Source organism: Manis pentadactyla, chromosome 1 (genome assembly GCF_030020395.1).
Source record: "Manis pentadactyla isolate mManPen7 chromosome 1, mManPen7.hap1, whole genome shotgun sequence".
Classification (NCBI taxonomy): domain Eukaryota; kingdom Metazoa; phylum Chordata; class Mammalia; order Pholidota; family Manidae; genus Manis; species Manis pentadactyla.
This window is the reverse complement of record NC_080019.1, coordinates 101,653,454-101,677,731: the sequence shown is the minus strand read 5'-3', so window position 1 is coordinate 101,677,731 and position 24,278 is coordinate 101,653,454. Positions and strand designations below refer to the sequence as shown.

General features: G+C 42.4%; 1 protein-coding gene and 1 long non-coding RNA gene across 6 annotated transcripts in view; one reads left to right on the top strand and one right to left on the bottom strand.

Moving 5' to 3' along the window:
• The window catches only part of GPR160 (G protein-coupled receptor 160), a 47,888-nt gene extending 33,955 nt beyond the window's left edge, over positions 1-13,933 (bottom strand). Inside the window, exons 1-2 of one of the 5 annotated variants that reach the window (XR_008996947.1) lie at positions 13,342-13,933; positions 12,540-12,662 (exon numbers count right to left, since the gene is read on the bottom strand). Coding sequence is in view for 1 of the 5 variants with exons in the window: in XM_057499914.1 (XP_057355897.1) it covers positions 12,540-12,662; positions 13,342-13,536 (318 nt within the window). In the remaining 4 variants the exon portion in view is untranslated. Of the gene's footprint in view, positions 1-12,539; positions 12,722-13,341 lie in introns of all 5 variants that reach the window. The other 4 variants (XR_008996951.1, XM_057499914.1, XM_057499910.1 and 1 more) reach the window with 4 other exon arrangements.
• Positions 13,934-14,195: 262 nt separating this feature from the next.
• Positions 14,196-20,234, top strand: LOC118918982 (uncharacterized). Its single transcript, XR_005027339.2, has 3 exons — positions 14,196-14,304; positions 14,860-14,965; positions 19,905-20,234. It is a non-coding gene; the product is annotated as an uncharacterized LOC118918982 (long non-coding RNA).
• Positions 20,235-24,278: the final 4,044 nt, after the last annotated feature.

The following is a 24,278-nucleotide window of genomic DNA, read 5'->3' as shown; positions in this document are numbered from 1 at the left end:
TTCTGGCCTGTAGGGTTTCTGTTGAGAAATCTGACGTTAGCCTGATGGGTTTCCCTTTATAGGTGACCTTTTTCTCTCTAGCTGCCTTTAAAACTCTTTCCTTGTCCTTGATCTTTGCCATTTTAATTATTATGTTTCTTGGTGTTGTCCTCCATGGATCCTTTCTGTTGGGGGTTCTGTGTATTTCCGTGGTCTGTTCGATTATTTCCTCCCCCAGTGTGGGGAAGTTTTCAGTAATTATTTCTTCTAAGATACTTTCCATCTCTTTTCCTCTCTCTTCTTCTTCTGGGACCCCTATAATATGGATATTGTTCCTTTTGGATTGGTCACACAGTTCTCTTAATATTGTTTCATTCCTGGAGATCCTTTTATCTCTCTCTATGTCAGCTTCTATGCGTTCCTGTTCTCTGGTTTCAATTCCATCAATGGCCTCTTTCATCCTATCCATTCTGCTTATAAACCCTTCCAGAGTTTGTTTCATTTCTGTAATCTCCTTTCTGGCATCTGTGATCTCCGTCCGACTTCATCCCATATCTCTTGCGTATTTCTCTGCATCTCTGTCAGCATGTTTATGATTTTTATTTTGAATTCTTTGTCAGGAAGACTGGTTAGGTCTGTCTCCTTCTCTGGTGTTGTCTCTGTGATCTTTGTCTGCCTGTAGTTTTGCCTTTTCATGGTATAGGAATCGTTTGCAGAGCTGGGACGAGTGACGGCTGGAAGAACTTCCCTTCTTGTTGGTTTGTGGCCCTCCTCTCCTGGGAGAACAGTGACCTCTAGTGGCTTGTGCTGCGCAGCTGCGTGCAGACAGGGCTTCTGCTTCCTGCCCGGCTGCTATGGAGTTTATCTCCGCTGTTGCTGTGGGCGTGGCCTGGTTCCTGCTGCTGCTCCAAAGTGGTGGAGTTGCGTTGGAGGGGGAGCAGCTGGGAGGCTATTTATCTCCGTAAGGGGTCTCCCTGCTCCCTGCAGCCCAGGGGTTAGGGTTCCCAGAGATCCCCGGATTCCCTACCTCTGGATTAAGTGTCCCGCCCTGCCCCTTTAATACTTCCAAAAAGCACCCACCAAAACAAAACAATGACCACCAAAAAAAAACCAAAAAATACAATTTTTAAATTAAAAAAAAAAAAAGGCCACTCGTTTTTCTTTATTCTCCGGCGCAAGCCTCAGGCATCTGCTCACCGGTCTTGCTGCCCTGTTTCCCTAGTATTGGGGGTCCCTATCCCTTTAAGACTTCCAAAAAGCGCTCGCCAAAACAAAGCAGCAAAAAAAAAAAAAAAAAAAGGTCGCTCGCTTTTCTGGTGTCCTCCGCTGCCCACTCACTGTTCTTGCTGCCCTGTTTCCATAGTATCCAGGGTCCCCCGCGCACGCACTGTGTCTGCACTCTGGCTCGGATGGCTGGGGCTGGGTGTTCGGCAGTCCTGGGCTCCATCTCCCTCCCGCTCTGCCTACTCTTCTCCCGCCGGGAGCTGGGGGGAGGGGCGCTCGGCTCCCACTGGGCCGGGGCTTGTATCTTACCCCCTTCGCAAGGCGCTGGCTTGTCTCAGGTGTGGATGTGGTCTGGATATTGTCCTGTGTCCTCTGGTCTTTATTCTAGGAAGAGTTGTCTTTGTTATATTTTCATAGATATATGTGGTTTTGGGAGGAGATTTCTGCTGCTCTACTCACGTCGCCATCTTGGCTCCGCCTCCAAATTCATTATTAATTCTAATGTTTTTATTGTGGAGTTTTAGGGTTTTCAACATATAGTATGAAGTCATCTGCAAATAGTGACAATTTTACTTTTTCATTATCAATTTGGATGCTTTTTCTTTTTCTTGTCTTATTGCCCTGGCTAGGACCTCTGGTACTATGTTGAATAAAAGTATGGAACATGCGCATCCCTGTCTTGTTCCTGATATTAGAGAAAAAGCTTTTAGCTTTTCACCATGGAGTATGGTGTTAGGTATGGGTTTGTTATATATAGCATTTATTATGTTTAGATATAGTCCCTCTATATCCTCTTTGTTGAGATTTTTATCATGAATGTTTAATTTTTTCAATGATTTTTCAGCATTGTTGATATAATCATAAGGTTTTATCTTTACTTTTTAAATGTACTGTATCACACAGATTGATTTGCAGATATTGAGCCATCCTTGCATTCCTAGAATATTCCAACTGGTTGTGGTGAATGATCCTTTTAATATATTTTTAAATTCAATTTGCTAATATTTTCTTGAGGAGTTTTATTTGCCTCTATGTCCACGAGGGATATTGATCTGTAATTTTTTCTGTAGTGTCTTTGTCTGGTTTTGGTGTCAAGGTGATGCTGGTCTTGTAGAATGAATTTGGAAGATTTCCTTCCTCTTCAATTATTTTGGAATAGTTTGAGAAGGATAGGTATTTCACTCTTCTTTAAATGTTTGATCAAATTGTCCTGGACTTTTGTTTGTTGGGAGTTTTTTTTTCTTACCACTTCAATTTACTCTCTAGTAATTGGTCTGTTCACATTTCTATTTATTCCTGCTTCAGTCTTGGTAGACTGCCCGTTTCTAGGAATTTATCCAATTTGTTGGCAGATAATTTTTCATAGTAATCTCTTTAATCATTTGTATTTGTGATGTCAGTTGTAACTTTTCCTCTTTCATTTCTGATTTTCTTGATGAATCTAGCTAACAGTTTATCAATTTTGTGTTTCTTTTCAAAGAACCACCTCTTAGTTTCAATATCTAATGCATTAATTTTTTTAAATCTCTATTTCCATTCTGTTCTTTATTATTTACTTCCTTCTACTAACTTTGGGCTTTGTTCTTTTTCTGGTAGAGTTAGATTGAGATTTTTCTTGTTACTAGAGGTAGGCCTGTATTACTATGAATCCCTCTTAGAAATGCTTTGCTGCATCCCAAAGGTTTTGAACCATTGTGTTTATATTTTCCTTTGTCTTCAGGTGTTTTGTGATTTCCTCTTTGATTTCTTTGTTGAACCTTTTAGTTGTTTAGTAGCATGTTGTTTAGCCTCCATGGCTTGTGTCTTTTCCAATTTTTTTTCTTATAATTGATTTCTAGATTCACACCATTGCAATCAGAAAACATATTTGGTATTTCAATTTTTTTAAATTTATTGAGACTTCTCTGTGGCCTAACATGTGACCTATCATGCAGAATATTCCATGTGGACTTGAAAAGAATGTTTATTCTGCTGTTTTTGTTTTGAATGTTCTGTGTATATCAAGTCAATTGGTCTAATGTCTTGTTCAAAACCAGTTTCCTTATTGATTTTATGTCTGGATGATCTATCCATTGATAAGAGTGTGAAACCTGCCTACTATTGTACTGCCATCAATTTCCCCTCTTATGTCTGTTAATGTTTGCTTTATGTATTTAGGTGCTCCTATGTTAGGTGCATAGATATTTACAATTATTCTATCTTTGTGCTAGATTGACCCCTTTATCAATATATAATATCCTTTGTCTCTTGTTACAGTCTTTGTTTTAAAGTCTACTTTGTCTGATAAAGTACTGCTATTCCAGTTTTTTTTTCATTTCTATTTGCATGGAATATCTTTTTGCATCCTTTCAGTTTCAGTCTGTGTATGTTTTTTAGGTCTGAAGTGAGTCTCTTGTAGGGAGCATATAGATGGGTCTTATTTTTCTCATCTCTTCAGTCAATCTATGTCTTGGAGAATTTAGTCCATTTCCATTTAAAGGTGTTATTGACAGTTATGTATTTATTGCCATTTTGTTAAATGTTTTTTGTTTTTTGCTGTTCTTCTCTGGTTTTTTCTTCTCTTCCTCTCTTCCCTTGTGTGTAATAACTTTCTTTAGTGTTGTGGTTGGATTCCTTTCTCTTTATTTTTTGTATATCTACTAATGGTTTTGGTTTGTGGTTATCACATCATGGGGTTTATTTATGTCCTAGATACATAGCATTCTATGTTAAGTTGATGTTTGCCTCAGTCAAATGCTCTAACAGCACTACAAGTTTAAATCTCCCTCCTGCATGTTTTATGTACATGCATAAAACCACCCAGTGACTGAAGATACCCACCCAAGACTGTTAAATGGCAGAAATAAAACTTGCATTATATTTGAGCCATTACAGTTTTGGTCTATTTTTCAGCATTTGAGCCTATCCTACTTAACACGAAGTACTTCTGATCAGTTCTTTTTCATATCCCCCATCTTTTGCTGTATATGTTCCTGATTCTATTTCAAAATTTTTATCCATTGTTAAGCCTTCATTATGTTTTGCCTGCTCTCAGCCTCATGTAAGTATTCTTAGCCAGAGCACTGACTTATGAAATGTGGTGCTGTGTATTTACTCATATTACAGTCACTGATGTCTCAACTACTTTGTGATGCACCAAGGCCCAAGGGCTTTTTCTGCCAGGAACAGGCACAAAGCCAATCATTCTCCAATTTGAACTTCCTACTTATAAAATTAATTAGCCTTCATTTGACTTGTACAATTTGTAAGTACCCAATTTACCCAGGTTATTTTCTGTTTCCAGTATTTCTGGCATATAAACATATACAGAATGCATCACTAGTCATGGATTAAAACTGATTAAATAAAACTGAATTCTGGACTGACTACTGAAAGTTTAACTGATAAGAACCATCCCACACCAGCCCTATATCCTTGACAATGTTTGTATGACCTTCCCACCGTCTAAATATGGTATCAGCTGAGCTAAGCCTTGTTTCCCTGGGTTATAGATGATTTTATTATTCATAATTAAATCAGTTAGCATGAGAAAGTCAAGATATATATGCTATACTTCCTCCAGATCCTTAAAACATTCTTGAAAAAATTAGGTTACACTGATGATTTAGTTTTCCATACAGCTACCATTAATTTTTACCCAATGCTTATGTCTGCTTATAGATCAATATTCTGGTGATGTATATTTTCACATATCCCTCACTCAAAATGTGACTGTGTCTTCCTGTTTACTAAAATTTCTACACATATGCACCTCTTCATCATTTTAGTGGGAATGTACAATTAATTCAAGTACAATGTTCAGAATTAAGGAGAAAAGAGTTCCATGTCCTGTATTAGTCATTCAGTTTTTGCTACTGAAGTTTAAGAAAGAATAGAAATATACCTAGAGAAGTCAACATATGTGGGAAAGGGATTCATAAGAATAGTTGTTAAAGGGTTATAAGAATGGGAGTTGTTCAAAAGTAGGATATGTTAATTTGGGAGCTAGTGTTTGTATAACCACAGAACTGTCCAAATACATATGGGGTGACTCCTTACCAAGAATGTTTATAAAAGAGGTTTAGTCTTCAAAGGACATTTAAATTAGATATTGCTTCTTAGTTCTCAGTAATAATTATCATCAAATTTAGTCTTGCTCTAAGGAAAGGAAGAGGTTTAAAGATACAATGACCTGGGAAGTACCAATCAGGAATCTGTGCTCAGTAGTTCCGGAGAACTCATTCGTCGTCCCAAGCTAGTGAATACTACTCCTGGGATGACTCAACAACCAAAGAGATAATGACACGGATCATGTTCACTTCTTCATAGTTTCTAAAACTATGGCTCTGTCATTGCTGAGAAAGTGAACCAGGCCAATCACCTGGGAGGTCCAGCTTACTCTACCACCATAAACACTTGCCTGTTTGTCACCCTTCTCAGAATTTGGAAAATATATACATCGCCTAAGATTGTTTTGTTTTTTAATGTGAGACTAATGGTGTAAATTTCGGAGGTTAAAAAAGTTTTGGGGGGTAAGTAGGCATCTCAAGTCAAATAATTCTACTTAAGTATATATGGTGCTTTTTAGTTTACAAGTATTTTGTAAAGATTATATGATTCAAAGTGTCTAAATCATGCTCCTGGGGAATGGGCACGGATGAAGGGCTGCACCATTTCTCACTGGAATGCCTGGGTGGAAGTGGAGGAGAAAGGCAAGAGGTTGAGTGAAGGTAGGCCGGACCACTGATGCTCCAGAAGCTCCAGCTCTGCTTGTGAACAGGAGAAGAGCCCAACAGTCCACACCTCCCTCCTTGACCCTGCTGGCACTTTGAAGAATGGGTTTGGGTGGGAGCTATGAAGGGGCGGCCTCTGCCTCAGCTGCCCGGAAGGGATTTGTAGACGACTGGCTGCCCCTCCATTCTGCCTCCTAACTTCCGCTTCCTGGGAACACCCCAGTTATCAATCTCTCTCTTTCCCTCCCCAGGACGTCCCTGCTCCCCATGATTAAATAAAACGAATAGCCTGTTAGTACATTCCCAGTTCTGGGCTTATGTCTGGCCTGAACCTCAGTTCACTGTTTTGTTTTTTTTTGCTGTTAATATCTCACTGTGTATTTTTCTAAAGTGCCTTATAAACATATATTTGTAATGTATACTTAATAAAATTAGGCTTATACATGCTGTTTTATAAGGTACTTTTCTCACTTAACATATTGTGAATAATGTTCTGTGTCAATAAACGTACTTTTTTTCTTTAACACTATCTTAATTAAAATATCACTGATATACAATCATATGATGGTTTCATATACACAACACACTGGTTCAACATTCACCTATATTATCAAGTCCTCACCCCCTACAGTGTGGAGTAACATCCATCAACACAGTAAGATGTTACAGAATCATTAACTGTATTCTCCATGCTGTACTACTGTCCCCTTGACCAACCCATGTTGTGATTGTGAACTATTGTGCCTCTATCATATTAGCCCTCCCCCCACATCCGTCCCCATTCCTCCCCCTTTGGTAACCACTAGTCCCTTCTGAGTGTCTTTGAATCTCATGCTATTTGCTCCTTCAGTTTTGCTTTGTTCTTATGCTCCACAAATAAGTGAAATCATTTGGTATTTGTCTTTCTCTGCCTGACTTATTTCACTGAGCATAATATCCTCTAGCTCCATCCATGTTGTTGCAAATGAGATTTCTTTTTATGGCTGAATAATATTCCATTGTGTATATGTACCACATCTTCTTTATCCATTCATCTATTGATGGACACTTAGGTTGCTTCCATATCTTGGCTATTGTAAATGGTGCAGCAATAAACATGGGGTGTGTATGTCTTTTCAAATCAGGGATCTTGTTTTCTTTGGGTAAATTCCTAGGAGTGGAATTATTGGGTCAAATGGTATTTCTACTTTTAGTTTTTTGAAGATCCTCCATATTGCTTTCCACAATGGTTGCATCAATTCACATTTCCACTAACAGTGTAGGAGGGTTCCCATTTCTCTACAACCTCACCAGCATTTGTTGTTTCTTGTCTGTTGGATGTTGGCCATCCTAACTGGTGTGAGGTGATAGCTCATTGTGGTTTTGATTGGCATTTCCCTGATGATCAGCAATGTGGAATATCTTTTCACGAGCCTGTTAGCCATCTGTATTTCTTCTTCAGAGAAGTGTCTGTTCAGGTCCTCCACCCATTTTTTAAATCAGGTTATTTGTTTTTTGGATGTTGAGGCATATGAGTTCTTTATATTTTTTAGATGTTAACCTCTTATCAGATTAATTGCTTACAAATATATTCTTCAGTTCACTTTTGTACCTCTCCTGACAGGGAGCAAAAGGCAACAGAAACAAATAAACCTGCACCACTGGTTGAAGATCAGATCAGACAGCCCTTTTAAAAACTACAAAATGCTATGTATATGTCAGTACCACCTTTATTACCTTTCCAAATGAAAAGGTAAATGTGCTAGTGCACCTCTTCTATGATTTCACCACCAACAAAGGGCAAAGTTGGACACAATACTTCACAGTGCCTGTGAGCTCATCATACTTTTGTTAGCCCTTAGTCCTGTGAGGTATGCTTATCCCCAGCTGGCACACAGAGGAGGCACCTGCGGTACAAGGATGGAGTCTGCCACAACACCCCCTCCCCCAGCGGGGACAGACATGGGACCCCTGAGTCTGCTCTTGCACAACAGAATGGAGTCTGCACCACACGAAATGCCGGGAACTCCATCTCCTCTTCATAGTCAGTGTGGATATTAATCCCCAAATAACAGAGCTAAAGCCCTGCGTTCAAGGCCGTGGGCTCTGGCCCGTTCTTGTCATCAGTTCCGAAGCTGCTGCTGTGCCAAGTGCCCTGTTAGCATTTGTCACGGAGAGCATTTCCCTAAGGCCACGAGGCAGCTCAGGCTCACAGTCCAAGGCTCACTCTGAAAATAGGGAGGTCAGATCTGGAAGGTATTTCTACCCTGCAGTCTTCCTTCTAAAACTATGGGACCAAATAAAGGCAAAAGTGAAGAGGGAGGGCTCGGACAACAGTAACAGCTAACCACAGTGAAGCCTGGTGCCACGCCACGCACTTGGCATGCCCTGACAGCCCAAGAGGTAGGTACTGCTACCTCCATTTTCACACAGGAGAAAACTGAGGCTCAAGGTTGGGGGAAAAAAGGTTGAGTCACACAGCCAGGTGGTATAAGCAGCAGAAATAAATCCAGTGATCTGGCTCGAGTCCACAGTCAGGATCACTCCACTTCACCTTTGTTTGCTCTGGCTGATCATCAACCCACTTTTCCTTGCCATCTGCCCCTATGACCAGGGACTTGACAATCACCTTCTGAGGGAGCACGTACTCACGAATCTGAATCCTAGAGTTCTCCTGAAAGGATCCAATTAACTGGCTGGTCTGGCACTTACAAAACACATCAGCCTCTAAACTTACTTCTTTCAATCAAACAAGGGATTCCACTTGCAGCCCTCCTTCGTTCTACCTTTCCTATCACACTGGGGCATGTACACACCGAGACTGATAGTTCAGGTGACAAAGGCTCCAGAATAGCACCTGACATTTTCTCAAAACCACCCCAGAAAGTTCCATTTGTGATATTTTCTCTTCCTCCCCCAAACCACACCACACCACACCAAGTACACATACACAGCTGTGAACACTCAGCATTCAAGGGAAGGACACAAAGCTCTAAACAGAAGGCCAACAGTAATGAAACTCCAGATCTAGCTGGAGGTGAGAACATCTGTTCCCTGACCAGTAACCAAACATTTCAAGATGAGGAAATTAGGCCATCCTTGGCCTTGCCTCACAGAAACCTTGCAAACGCTGGCCTCTGGGCCCTGCGCACCTCGCCCTTGCAGGGCTGGCTGATGGGGCTGTGCCTGTGCAGTGCGGGGGAGCAGCCTTGCCGTTAGCAGGACAGGGGTGGGCAGAGGAGAGTGAGAAGCATCCTTGCGTGTCCTGGGAGCCCTCAGGGCAGCTACAGAGAGCTGACGCATGCTCAGGATTCATTTGGCTCCCCACACCAGGCTGAAAGAAGGAGGGCTTCTGGGTGCCCCATTCTCACAGCACATCCTGGGGAGCCCCCACGGTGCACAGGACCCTCTTCCTGTCCACACAGAGGGAACGGTTTGGGATTTGGGGGGCATTCCTTTTCTTTACTGCAGCTTGTAAGAGAACCAACAGTGTAAGTGTGAGGGAGCCCTGCCTCCAGGATGGGGGACACCTTGGCAAGTGGAGGAGCCTGGGCAGGACTGCAGCTCACTCCCCTTCTTCAGAGAACGCTGCTCCAGGACTGCCGCTTGGAATTCTGAGGGACACAATATTTGAAATCTCCCAATTTTTAACATTGGCTCAGTTTTCTTTTTAACTCTACATTGGCCTGCTAAAACCTCACTGTTAACTGAATGTGGCCTTGTCTCCAGCCAGCAACCAGGGTACCTGAGTGTGGGGAACAGACGGCCTGCCTGGACTAATGAGCCAGCAACTGGACGTGGAGCTCTGCTGTCTGCTAAAGGTGGTGTGGACAGCACAGAAGCTGGAAATAACGTAAACTGTAAGATCCAACAGATTTGAGTTTGAATCCTGGCTCTACTTTTACTAGCTGCAAGACCTCGAGTGAACTGTTTAAATAAACTCAATTTTATCTGCAAAACGGGTTGATAAAACCCAACTTGGAAAGACTTGAGAATGACAATGTGTGTGTGTGTGAAGACTCCTGTGAACTCTGAATACATGTTAAATTGCCTTTCCCCCTATCTCTAAAGAAACAACCTGGCAAGTCTTAGCTTCTTTAGCTTTTGATGTTCACTTCTCTTAAAAACTAAAATGATCCCCCAGCACCACCGCTCCAGCTCACAGGGTGGGATGAGGTGACGCAGATGAAAGCAGAGTGCCCACAAATTAGAATATAATTGACGTGCCAACATCCTCTCCTCTCTTTTCTAGGCCAGCACAACAGTAATTTGCTTTTCTAATGTGTTCCTATCCTCCAATAACACAATGTGGGGAGAAGAAGATGGAGGCACAGTTATGGTAATTCCTTTAAATGGCTATTAGCAATCAGCTCTCCTGAGTCCAATTCCACCATCCACACAGAGGAAAGTAAACATTAGGGCACTGCCTGGTCACTGAAGAGCACAGCAAGTTTCCTTTCTTTCTTCATGCTCTTGTTTTAGATAACTGAGCTTGAAAACAAAGCCTCTTAACAGTTGCATACTTCTTTTCTACACACAAAGAACATTGAACCACAGCCAAGCAACTGCACTTCAGAGCCAGCGTGAGTTCGCTATGGGATTCTCCAGCAGGACGGGGACTCGTGTGGGCTCTCATTTTCCTGTACACTGTGACAAGCCTGGGACCTGTGATGGCCCTGCTTCAACTGAATCTTACTTAAAGCAACTTTACAACTTCTTTCACACTAATGAAACGACACAGGTGAGGTCTAGGCTAAGGGGTTCATCTAACACTCCTACTACCACATATACCACTTACTTGGCCGGCTTTCCCTCAAAAGCAGTCATTAAGTTCAGTTCTACTGATGCTACTAAGAAATGTGGGTTTATCTTTCAGGAGTATGCCTCCCTTCCTCCTTCTATTGAACCTCAGTAGCTCCCTCATACAATCATCACTTTTCCAAATTACTATAATCAAGCATGATAGAATGAGTAGGAATTATATGAGAAATTCCGAGGAGGAAAATGAGCAAACAGGATGAATATATAGATATTACTCCCATGTCCCTCCTTCTTAAAGCAGGGTTCTTGGAAAGAAAAGCTGTGCAGAATTTTCTAGGAGCCAATTCTTTGCTAAATATTTACAAGTCATGATGTTAGAAGCAAACAAGGTAAGGACATGAAAAAGGCAGCACACACAGATAAGATCCCTTTCAGGTAATAAGCAGATCTCCACTCACCTTGGGATTTGTTGTATAATGCACACTTTTTATGGATGTATACAATACTTCCAGATGTTTACACAAATTCTAAGTGGATATGTTCACTACTCTGAGCTCTGTTTTTTGATGAGTATAACTCGGAAAGGATTTGGACAGTTCAGAGAAATTGCTAATGTATTTTATACGATCTGTCCACCTGGAGACAACTCAACCCCCAGGCTTGCTAATACCCTCTGTATAAAAAAAGCTGATGTAGCACCTACCTGCATCAACTTGATCTGCTCAGCTCTGTCACAGTCAGCAAATACCCTATGCCTTCTGAGCAAAATAAAGCAGCATCCCCAGAAGAGAGAAAAACAAGACTTTTTTGAGCCTAGAGAGGCAGCCTTTACCCTCAAGGTACAAAGAGTGAGGGTCTGTGGAAGGTCTTGAATCTAGAATCACTAACGGTGCCTTCCAAACTTACCTTCTGCAAAAGCTCCATAGGTGATGTGGTGGTGTTACTTTTAAAGGAAAATGCCAAACATTCACAAGTAGAGGCAACAGTGGAAGGAATTCCATACCCCCTACCCTTCACCCAGTTTCAACTATTAACAACTCACAGCCAGTCTCCCTTTAGCTCCCCTACGCCCAACTCCTCCCCTAGCAGTTCTCCTCCAGACTGGATTATTCTGAAGCAAATCCTTAACCTAATTTCAACTTCAGTATTTCTAAAATATATGGGATTTTTAGAAATCATAATCATGATACCATTACCAAAAGTAACTAAACAAAATTTACAACCTTTATGCTATCAAATAAGAACAAATTTCCTTTCTCTACTCAATTTTTAAAAAACGTTTTCTTCATCAAATCAGGATCCAACCCAGGCTCACACATGGCACAGTTAGGTCTAGACTGCTTCAACTGAATCTGACTTAAAGCATCTTTACGACTTCTTTCTTCTAGGCGAAGGGGTTCATCTAACACTCCTACTACCACATATACCACTTATTGGCCGGCTTTCCCTCAAAAGCAGTCATTAAGTTCAGTTCCACTGATGCTACTAAGAAATGTGGGTTTATCTTTCAGGAGTATGCCTCCCTTCCTCCTTCTATTGAACCACAGTTTTTTAACCACAGGTTCCCCACACCTGTGATTGTCAAAGCAGCCAGGCTGACCCCAACTGGCAATTCCCACTGATTCTATTCTGGGGATACTACAAACTCAGTCTTAGAAGTATAAATACATTATTATTTACAGAATTATAACATTTATATAATCAGTTGTTTTTATAATTTTAAGTTTTTCAGAAATCTGAAAAGTACAAGCAAAACGATTTGCCCTGAGGCAATTAGCAATTCTGAGAGCCAAACATTTATTCCCGTGTCCTTTGCAATGCTGATGTATGTGGGTTTATTTCAGTAGTTTGATCAACACCGTCTCCCCGCCATCCCCGCCTTACCCGAGTCAAAAGGTGGGGCAAAGCCAGCAAGTCTCCTCCCAGCTGGGCCTCCCTCCGCAGGCCGGTCCTGGTGGTTGCCTCCGGAATGCTGGGGCGGGCCCTGCCGGCACCTCCTGGGGTCACCTGGCCAGGCGAGAAAAGGAGCTTCAGCCAACGCGTTCCGGAGGGGGGTCCCGGGTTATCTAGAGACAATTTTGAGCCACTCAGGCTGGTTACTGGGAAATTAACCAAGGTGCCACGGTCCCCGAAAACAAACAGCCCTGCAAAACACCGCCCCCAAAGCCAAAGGACCAGAAGGGATCCAAAGTACGTCCCAACGAATACACGTGCGTATTCGCACGTGACTGCAAACCCCCAGCTCTGCGTGCCAGAAAAGAGAGTGAAAACTACACACACCAGTTCTACAACATCACCGGTTTAATAATGTTTAAAAGCTATCTTCCCTGGAAACAGAGCGCTTAGTGTCTGGGCGTGAGTACACGCCCCACCCAGGCCACAAGGTTCCATCCCCGGCCCCCAATCCCAGTTCCCAGCCCTTCGACAGACCTCAGCCTCGAAGGCCACACTAAACCCCCAAGCCGGAGCGGTCAGACTCGGGCGTCTGTGGCTTTTAGCCACTGACCCCCGACCTACTCCGGGATCTCGTAAGCAGGAGAGAAACCCCAGCCTCTGAATCCCTGGAAGGGAAATTCCTCTCCGTCCGCGACGCGCAGAGCGCCCGGCGCGGGAGCCGCGAGCGGAACGGTGCCGTTGCCCACCCGGACCCGGGACGGGAGAGCGGCGGCGAGCCCCCTGCACTCACCCGAGGCGCGGCGGCTCCCGGCTCGCGCCCCGCATCCCCGGCGCCGGGCGCCAACCAGACGACGGCGAGGACGCCGCCCAGGCACCTGTTGCTCCCGGCCCCAGGTGACCGCCGGAGGAGGGGCGGGAGGCCGGCGCTCCCGCCCGGCTCGGCTCCGCCCCGCGCACTCTCAGGGCAAGAGCAGGAGGCCGGCATGGCCCCCCACCCTCCCCGCCCCGGGCGACCAGGAAGTGCGGGCGTCCGCGCCGGCGCCGCGCAGCCTTTGACAGCGCAAGCCCCTTCGCGACCCCGGCGGGAGACGGGCCGGAGGGCGCCGCCTGCCGGCGGGGCGGCGAGATACGAACGGAGGCCGCCAGTCGGAGCCCGCAGGGGTGCGGTCCGGGCGGGGGAGCGGGCGCTGGAGCCGCGGGCGCTCAGTGAGACCCCCTGCGTGCCAGGCCTCGAGCCCACCCCAGCCCAAGGAGCTCTCGTCTCCCCAGCAGTGTGGGAAAGGGGCCATTGGCAGTTATCTCCAAATGAGGACACGCACTGGTGGCAGAACTTGAAATGTGTATGCTGCTAAGCAGCCGTCTGTAGTGCACTGTAATTCACGTTTTTAACTAAAAATCTGCAAATGGCACACTTATATTGCATTGTCTTTTTTGCGTCAACAGTGCTAATTTGTTATATATATTCAACAAATATTTTTGAGCATCCACAACTTGCCAGTCATTTAAATATTTAAAATAAACGGCACAATATCCTCTTCCTTTTCATGCCTTGAACTGGGGGAGTGGCTTGACGCCTTTCTTTACCTCCCGGAAAGCTTGGACTGGCCTTGCAAGGAACTCTAAGTAAACGCCCACCCTGGGTTACAATAAGAACCGAACCATGATAGAAGTTACAGTGTAGCTGCTACAGAAACTGAGGAAAGACTTGATGCAACCCGGGAGGTCAGAGGGGAAATGTTGAAGAATGGGAGAGGTAAGCTGAGTTATGAGGGACCACAGGATTCACTAGGATGTGAAGTGTTTCAGTCAAGATTCCACCGTGGGCAGAAAGTGGGACAGAGTGTGCAAGGTCTGAGAGAAGAATAGCAAGGGAGTCAGTACAGCCAAGGAGAGAATGTGAGGATGTGAGCTGAGAGCTGGGAGTGTGGGGGCCAGAGCATGCTCCTAGCAGAACTTAATAGCTGCCATCTGTGGGGTAAACTGCAGTATTTCCAGAATCTCCTGACTGGCCTTAGTCTATTTACGTATCAATAGGTGTTTCTTCCCGCCGCTTCTGGGACCAGAAGTGGAGAGAGGCTGTTCTCTCCTCACCTCTGTTGCTTATTTGGTCTGGCACTTGTCAGTTGCCCGGGATCTGCCCATGGAGTTTCTCCCAGAAGGGGTGGGTGGAAAGGGGAGAGCAGCTCCTGGATGGGGGAGACACGGGGAGAAAGGAGCCAGGTCTCGCTTGTCATGAACAATGAATGTGTTTCTCCCAATCTAGCCTTTCCTTAGACTGATTTCGGTCACACTGGTTTATTTGCCCCAGGTTGGGAACAGCGCTTTCCCCGGAGCTACACACCTAGGGAGCACATAGTATGAAACAGAAGCTGGATATGCATCATTTCAGACTGGGCTCACACCAACCCTGTAAGGTAGAGTTACTACTACCCTTTACAGAAGAGGAAAACGGGGAGGAGTGGGGTGCCTTGCTAAGTGACAGAGCTGGGAGGAGGTCACTCTGAAGAACCAGCCTGCATTCTTAATGCCTCCTTCCAGGCCAATCACGGGGGCTGAATTTGTCTTCAAATGCTCCCAGCAGCCACAAGTATCCCCAAATGCCCACTGCTCTCCCCCCATTCCCAAAGTCTGGGTCAACAACTGCCCTCAGACCCCTCCTGTCTAGAAAAGATTCCAGAACATACGGTTCTGTACACCAGACTCCTTCCCAAGGGGGATCCATGTTTCAGGGCTTAGTAGAGGGACTGTGGCAGAGACCCTGGTTGTACCCACTATCTATTCTTTCCTTCCGTAACAACAGAATTGAAGCTGAGTCCAGGGCTGCTTGGAACAAAGACTACATTTCCCTGCCTCTCTTGCAGCAAAATTCATCAACAGTGGTGCCCAGAGCCCAGAATGAAGTGGATTCTTGATCCTATAGCACTTCTGAAGAACTGTTCCTCCCCCCAACATCCTTGATTTGTCATATATTCTTAATGGGGCAGGCACTGCTTAATGCCCTGTCAATATCCACTCCCCTGTCTTCCTTTCTAAAAGAATCCAGATTTTGTTCAGGCAGGCAGTGTGTTGCACTAAGATGCTCACCTTCCTGGAAGACCTTGCTGGGAGTCATATGACTGACTGTTCTAGCCAATGAGCATAGGAGGGAGTTGCCTAAAGAGTCCTGAGAAGGTTTTTTTCTTTCCTGATGGAGTCTCTGCCTCTTTTCCAGTCCTGTTTCCTTCCAGTTGTGAAGTTGCTGTGAGGTTGGAGGAAGAGCAGCCATTTTATGACCTCAGGGCAGCACACAAGGGAACACGGAGAGCAGCGTCTACTGCAAACTGCCCAGGTCCAGTTTTATCACATGAGAAAAACAATCCTCTTTCTTGTGTAAAGCACTCTTGGTCATGGTTTGTTACACACAACTGAATGTAATCCTGATGGCTACATTCTTTGCAAAGAAAATCCTCAAAAATCAATCTAGCCAACCCTACCTAATAAAAAGTGTTAAAGCAGAAAGAGGGTGAGTTTGGGCATGAGGCAATCCGAGTGTGAGTTGCCACTCCTCTATTTATTTAACTAATCACCTTGGGAAATTTTGTTAAGTAGATTATGTATCATAACGTTTAAAATTGTCATAAAAACTCTAGGCACAGTGCCTAGCAAATAGTGAGCTATTAGTAAATGATAATTGAGATTATTCTTATTTAGCTTTACCTCTTGGAAAGCTTGGACTGGCCTTGCAAGGAATTTTAAGTAAACGCCTGCCCTAAGAACCGAACCATGATAGAAATTAAGTGCAGCTGCTAGAGAAACTGAGAGGCTTGATCCCACTGGGGGAGGTCACAGGGGAAATGCTAAAGAAGGGGAGAGGTAAGGTGAGTCATGAAGGACTACAGCTTTTAGCCTCCACCAAATGGACACCTGGCCGATATATAGATTCCAAATCATATCCACTTTCCAGTTTCACCCCTGAGACAAATCTTTTTGTTTATTCAGATCTCATATGCTTTGTACCAGTAAAGTCAGACTTCAAGTTACAGTAAAAACCATCACTTGCCTAGCATCTTGTTTCCTCCTTTCCTAGACTCTATCTGTTGTACCAAAATTTTTTAAAAGGAAAAGAATAGAAGCATGTGCTTTGTAGTAGCCAGTCAAGAATTACTGATACAGTAGTATAACAGGCACAAGTGCATATTTTTGTTTGATTCTCTTTTTAAAATAAACTCTAAGTTCAGTGCTTCTAGGTTTGCCAAACAAAAATGGTCCAAAAACATGCTTCTGTTGAAACCACAATATATCTCTGTATGCTGAAATTGAATATCATTAAAAATAAGTATTATTCACTTAGATTTTTAATTTAAAAAACAATACCTGCTTTCAATCACTACATAAGTTTTCAAGTTATAAAAAAGGTGTACCATAATTTATTTAACCTCCCTTCTATTAATGGACACTTAGGTTGTTTCTAGTTTCTCTGTTACAAATATTGCCTTGCACATCTTCATCCCTGCATTTTCACTCATTCGTGTAAGCTGACCACCTCTCCCCACTCCACTGCTTCTTTCCCCTGACTCCCAGGTCCAGGCTACCATTCACACCTTGACTGGATTACTGGAGTAGCTCCTGAATGGCTCCCTGTATTTGCCCTTGACCTCATTCAACTCATTTGTAATGCAGCACCTGGAATAGTCATGTTAAAATGTAGGTCTATCCCTCTCTGCTCAAAATTGTCCAGTGGCTTCTGTCTCATTCCGAGTAAGAAACCGAAGTCCTTTCAATGGCCTCTGAAGCTATGCTGTCTGCTCCCACAGCCAGTACCTCTCCGAACCATCTCCTTCCATACTTCGCTCTCTGCTCCAGCCATGCCATCTTGCTTGCTATTTGTGTTTTAATGTGCCAGATATGCTTCTGCCTCAGGTCTTTTGCACATACTGTCTCTTCTTTTTTGGAACCCTCTTCTTCCAAATATCATATGTCCTAATCGTTCATCTCCTTCAGGTCTTTACTTGCATGAGAGTCTTCCCCAACAAATGGGCTCAAATTACAGAGTGCTTGATACTTTCTTGCTTTCTCCTTTCCTGTTAGCACTTTTCACCTTCTACTATACTCTGTCTTTTAAGTGTTCACCTTCTTTACTGTCTGTTTTCCCTCCCCTCTCCCACCCCAGAGTGTGAGCTCCAGGAAGGTAAGGATTTTTATTTTTGAGAGTAGGGATTTATTTGTTTTGTTTATTGCAGCACCTCCAGCACCTAGCAGGGGGTTTGGTCAATACTTGTTGAATTAATTAAAGTGTTTAAATATGTAAGATAAGTTCCCAGAAGAACAATTTCTGGGTCATAGGGTTTTATGTTTAAAATCTAAATCAACACTGCTAAATTGCTCTTTCAAAAAGTTGGAAGAACATTCCTGCCAACTGAGTATGAGCATCAGTTTCCCCTCACACTCACACAAGTTTTGGAAAGGTTACCATAGGCCAGATACACAGCCTATCTTTCTTAAATGTCTTCATTTGAAGCATTTATCAGTCAGAGTCTTAATGACAAACAAGAGAGTCCACTCTAGCTATTTTAACCAGAAAACTACTTTTTTAAAAGGGATGCTCACAGAATCACTAGGCAGACCAGAGAGCCTGGTGTACCTCTGCAGACAGGAAAAAGGCTAAACCATACATGGGTAGCGGCTCCAACCAAGACCCCACTACTGGTGCATCTGTGCCCAGATGCCCAGCTTGCCCACTCCTCCCCCTCCTAATCCCTTATAAGTCCCCACCTCCCTGACCGGGTGTGACTTCTCTGGCCTCTGGCAAGAAGGCCACAGAACCTCACCCGGGGGTATTTAAATAAACTACCTGGCCCTTTGTTGCCTCTCTTTGCCTGCTTATTCTGGCTAGAATTTATCTTACACCCTCCTAGACCACCTGATTGATTGTTTACATTGGCTATGCCAACACTGCAACTCACCTCTGTTCTGTAATAATTCTTGTTATTGTTTACCTCAGTTTGATATTTAAATGGATTCATTGCTCACCAACAATCCATTAAGGCAATGTCTTTCCCATTCTTGAATTATCTTGAACTATCTTTTGATTATCTAGATTTTGCAAGTTTTCCAAGAAGGGTTGATGGGCATAATATAATCTGAGTCCTCTCTCCTCAGATCTATCAGTTCAAATCATTATCTTGTCTTTACCTCTGCCTTTTAAGTTTTCTCAAGCCTGACTTCCAAGTCATTGATTCTTTTTTCAGATCTCTACTTCTTGCTGCTTCCCTTGTGGTTTTCGTTTCCATTTCTTTCCTGGTTGATGCCATTTTACTTCATCTTTCTCTCTGATCTCTCTTATCTCCTCATCAGGTTCTTTTGCAATGAATTTTTTTAAATGGTTTTTTAAAAAAATTCTTTGAGAGGGAAGTATTTTTATTAAATATTCTTCTGTATTTGTCTATTTTTATTTTAGTTGTGCTCTGCATATGACTTAAGTTACATTCTTTCTGTGTTTGACTCATCTCCACTCATCTCTGTATGTGAACAGTTATATCTGGGTCTGCCTTTTGGAGAGGGTTAGTGAGGAGCTATCATCTCGGCAACCTCAAAATGAAAATGCTGCCTGAGACTGCTCTTTCGAAGTTGTCTATTTTTCTTAAGGGACAATTTCCCTCCATGTGAGCAGGCTGTTCAATAGGCATTTCAATGTGAGCAACTGTAACAGTTCTCAGATAACAGGTCTTTTGTCTAGTGACTTGGTGTCTAACTGTGCTTACTGGGTCATGGTCAGCACCTACAAAGCCACAGTGGGTTTCTTCTCTCTTCTCCCTCCCACCTCCAAGCCACTTCATTAAGTCAGAACTCAGACGCCAGATAAAACAAAGAGGGCTTATGAATTCAGTTTTATTATCAGTCCCACTTTCCTCAGTTCCCACTTTCCTCTTGGTCTGCCCAAAATTCCATTGCTGTTGGGTTGGTTTTGTTTTTGTTTTTAATGGTCAACATTTATGGAGAGGTAAACATGGGCCCGGCATGGTTCTAATTGTGTTAGGTATAATACCTCATTTAATCTTTACAGCCATCCTAGATTTTATGTTCCCTATTCTACCAATGAGGGACCTGAGGCACAGAGAGATGACATAACTTTTCAAACCCAAACACTTGTAAAGAACAGAACTAGGATTGGACTACCCAGGGCCATGCACTTTACCATATGTGTAAGTGAAGAACCTTTCAGGACTGCTAAAATAACTTATGGCTCTCTATAAACTTGCTCAAGATCTGAAGAGCCACACTTCCTCGTAGCCTGGGTTTTGACGGTGGTAGTTATTTCCTTGTTTTTAGATGGACTTGTCTAAGTTTTTTATTGTTTTCTCTTATTCGTTTCAGATATCCTGGAGAAGCCCAGCATATACACACTGTACTTCAACTTTTACCAGAAATCTTTAGTAGCCCTCTTTTCAAGTAAATTGCAAAGCAGCTGTTGACTCCCCTACCCTGGGCTCTCTAGAGCTGCTTAGGCCATAGCCACTAGTCACACATGGCTATTAAAATATTGGTAGTCCAAAATGAGATGTGCTCTGACTATAAAATACACACTATATGTCAAAGACATAGTACAAAAGAGAAAATGCAAACTATCTCAATAATAATTTTTTATATTGATACTGTTTTGGAATGGTAATATTTTATATATATTAGGTTAAATGAAATATAATATTAAAATTAATTTTATTTGTTTCTTCTTTTTACATGTGGCTACTAGAAAATGTAAAATTACACATGTGGCTCACATTACATTTTGACTGGACAGTGCTGCTCTTGAATGTCCTTTCATGCAGCAAAGGACTTAGGCAAGACAGGGAGGCAAATGATCCACAGACCAGTGTCTTCATTTCATTGGTGGGAAACATGCTGGGGAAGAAAAACAAGAGGCACAGGTGGTATGCTCAAGACTATTGACAGGTACATGCACACATTCCCTTGTCCAATATCAAAACTGTCCCCACATGGTGCATTATTTTCTGCCTGTGCAAACACCATCAATAATCCATGCCAGTCCTCCTGTCTTTTCTGTGGTCAAAACCACATAGGCTTTTCTGTTATCTGCTTCCTGTTTCCCCAAGTATCTTACTTGTATATTTATTCTACATTAGTATATTTGTTCTAATGACTCCACACATTCTACGCTTTTCCAACTGAACAAAGCATCAGAATATTCCCAAAAATGTTTTCTTCAAAATAAAACAAGAGAAGTAGTCGGTGATGGCAATATAAATGAAATAGATTGGCTATGATTTGATCACTGTTGAAGCAGAGTGATAGGTACAGGGGATTTTATTATACTATCCAGTCTACTTTTGTTTATGATGGAAATTTTCCTTAATAAAAAGTTACAAATTCCCCAATGTGTATTTACAAAATCTCTTTTTGTGGTTAAGGGCCCACACATGCAATTTGCCCTAACAATTTCTCTCTTTTAAAATATAATAAAATTCCTTTTGTCCAAAACCCATCTCTAGATGATAAGGAGACAGGAAATACTGTACAATGAAGAAAACAGCATGGAGCTTTCAATTTGGCTGAAAAGACAGCCAAGTTCATTGCAGGCAGTACTTTTACAACTTGAGAGTTTCTAGTTTATATTTCCTTAAAGGCAAGATTTGGTGCAAAGTCCCTATTCAATGGTTAGTGCCATGTGCCCACAGGAACTGGCTTTACCAGTAGCAGGTTTTTTGACTGGTGCTTTTTTCCTATGAAAGTATGTGCACATCGCTCTGAAACCTGGACACCAAGTGCAAGCACTGATGAACTGCAAAGTGTCTTATTTTATTTTTTCTTACAGCAGTACTCAAAGTACTTGTCAGCCCCAGCATAGACTGTAGGGTGCTCTCTCTGGAGTCAGACTACCTGGTTTTAAATCCTGGGGGACTTAGAATAACCTAAGTTTTAAATGATTTGGCAGTTAAAAAAAATCCACAAAATGGGAACAGTAAAGCATATCTCAATGGGTATGATAAGGGTTAAATGAAATCACAAGTGAAATATGCTTTTACCATACCTGGCTCAAATGAAGGGCCCCAGCAGTGTTAGCTGTTGTTCTTACAGAGGACTCCTGTTTGTGCTTAGTTGTTTGACACTTTACAGATTCTCTGGCTAGTTAAATATTATGTATAAAATATGAGAAATTACAATTTTTCAAATAATTAAATAACCGCCTTTTCCAGGAGACTCAGCTCTTTGAAGGTAGGATCCATGTATTACTCATTTTTGAATCCTCAGTGTCAAACACAATACAGTTCATAATCTTTTTTAAAAAGTCATATTGAATATAACAAAATACATTTACAATTAAAGGTCTGAGCATTGCATTTGTATTTATAAAAGGTTTAGGACACTGGTCTATAAGCAATTTGTAACATGGAATGGGTGTGGCTTCTGTATTTCCCTTTCTTAGGGACCTCATTCAATAAATGTTTATTAAGTGCCTCCTATAAGGAAGGTGTCGAGCTGTGTTCTGGGTGTCTCATCAGGGGATAAAACAGACACAGTTCTTATGCCTACAGAACTTATCTTTACCAGGGAACACAACTTTGCCTAACTACTTACAAAATGATGTATGTACAAGAGGAGGAGAAGGACAGGGTGCTGAGAGCTGATAAGGGCACCCAAACTTAGCCTAGAGGCCTCTGGAGAAGTGATGTGCAGGCACCAGCAGATGCAGGAGTAGCTGGAGTTCAGCAATGAGGGTGGAAGAGGGGAAAGGACGGGTTTTCTGGGAACTGATAAGACCCCAGCCTGAAAGCTTCAGGACCAAAGAGACAACATAAAATGCTGGAGGAATTGAGGGGAGGCTGCTTTGGCTGGGTCTTAGGATGGAAAAGAGCAAATTGTGATCTGCAGTTGGAGAAATCAACAGGGATCAGATCATGGAAGCTATGTGAAGATTTAGACTTTTATTCTGATTGTATGAAAAGACCTCCCCAAAAAGCTATGACTTCTGGAATTTGCTTCAAATAATCCAAAAACATTGGAGAAAATGAGTGAGATACATATGAATCAAATGAGCTATTCATTAATTATTGTTGAAACTGCAATGGGTGCATGGAAGTTTATTATACTCTCTACTTTTGTGAATAGTTGTATTTTTAAATTAATTAGATCCATAATTTAAAAAAAAGAAAAAAAAATACCTCCAGCTACAATGAAGAGAGAGGATTATAGAGTAAGAACAGATACGAGGAGAACTGACTTTGTTTTAGACCAGGGTAAAGGGAAGACAGTCTTGAACTAAGATGGTAGCAGTAGGATTTAAGGGAAGTGGATAGATTCTAGTGATAACTGAGAGCTTAAATATATAGAATTTGGTGATTGATTAGATGTGAGAAAGAGGAAGAGGGAGATGTCACAAATGGGTTCTTATTTTCTGGCTTAAGCAGTTGAGTGGAGAAACTCTCATAACGAAGAGTGACCTGCAAAGGGAGGTCCCTGGCGTGGTCTGGATACTTCCTCCCACTAATTCTATCTACCATCTCAAGGTTTAATATAATCCAAAAACATCTGTCGCATTCTTACTATGTGCTATACATATATTAGGAGATGTGGAGTAGGGTAAAGAGGAATATGCAATTATAATGCAATAAGCTACCTAATTGAGTGTCTGTTGGGAAAGCCATTTGACATACATTACTCATAATCCTCACATCTCTGCAAAGTAGATATTATTAGGCCCATTTCATGGATGAAGAAACTGAGGCTTGTGAGGTTATGCAATTTGCTCAATGTCACACAGCAGGTGTCTGAGATGAAAGTCAAGTAGTTTCTTTGCTTCAAAGCTTGTGCTTTCCACTATGTAACACTGCCTCACAGGAATGCTGAAAAGGCAGGTACAGACATTCCAAAGAAGTCTATCCATTTCATAGTTGTTTTTCTCAGACTTTTACTGAGACTGAAAACTGCAGTGTCATGATTCAAAGGGATTCTAATGTTAATATGATGCCTGGAAATGAAATGTATGAAAGTTCTGAGACAGGTCAAGCCAGTTCAGCACCACCATCATAAAGAACTATAATTATCTCTTAATCAAGTTAAACTATCTTCTCCCAGATGGTATCTTTAGCCCTTTGAATCCAATTACTGGAATAATGTTTCAGAGTTTTATGTGTTTCTTCCCTGGAGAACAGGACCATTACTGTTTCAAGACAAGCAGCAGGCCAGATATCTACCACTTTCTCTTCCCTGTTGTGACTCCAGTGACTATTAAAAATGACTTGTCAAATATTCATATGCCTGCATTTATTTTGTAAATCTAGGCAATTATTTAGAGAGTAAAATATATCCAAATGTTAAGTTTGTTTCAATGACATAAGGTGAAATATGGGGGCTTTTTTGCCTTAACTTTTTTTATTGTGGAAAATTTTAAACATGCATAAAAATGGAATAGTATGATGAACCCCCATGTTCCCATCACTCAGCTTCAACAATCATTAACTCACAGCTAGGCCTATCCCATCTATACCCTCCCACTTTCTCCCACATGTTTTGTTCAGAAGCAAATCCCAGACTTAGTATCATTTCATCTATAAATATTTCAGTATGTATCTCTAAGAGATAAGGAGTCTTTGGGGGCCAAGTGTTTGTCAAGCATTTCCTGAGATTGGTTTGTGGGAACATGTGCCAAGAAATGGCTCAGATGTTTTCCAGAAAGCTACACTTGGAGAGGTGGGGAGAGAAGTCAGAGATGGTGGCTACTCCCAGTTAGCC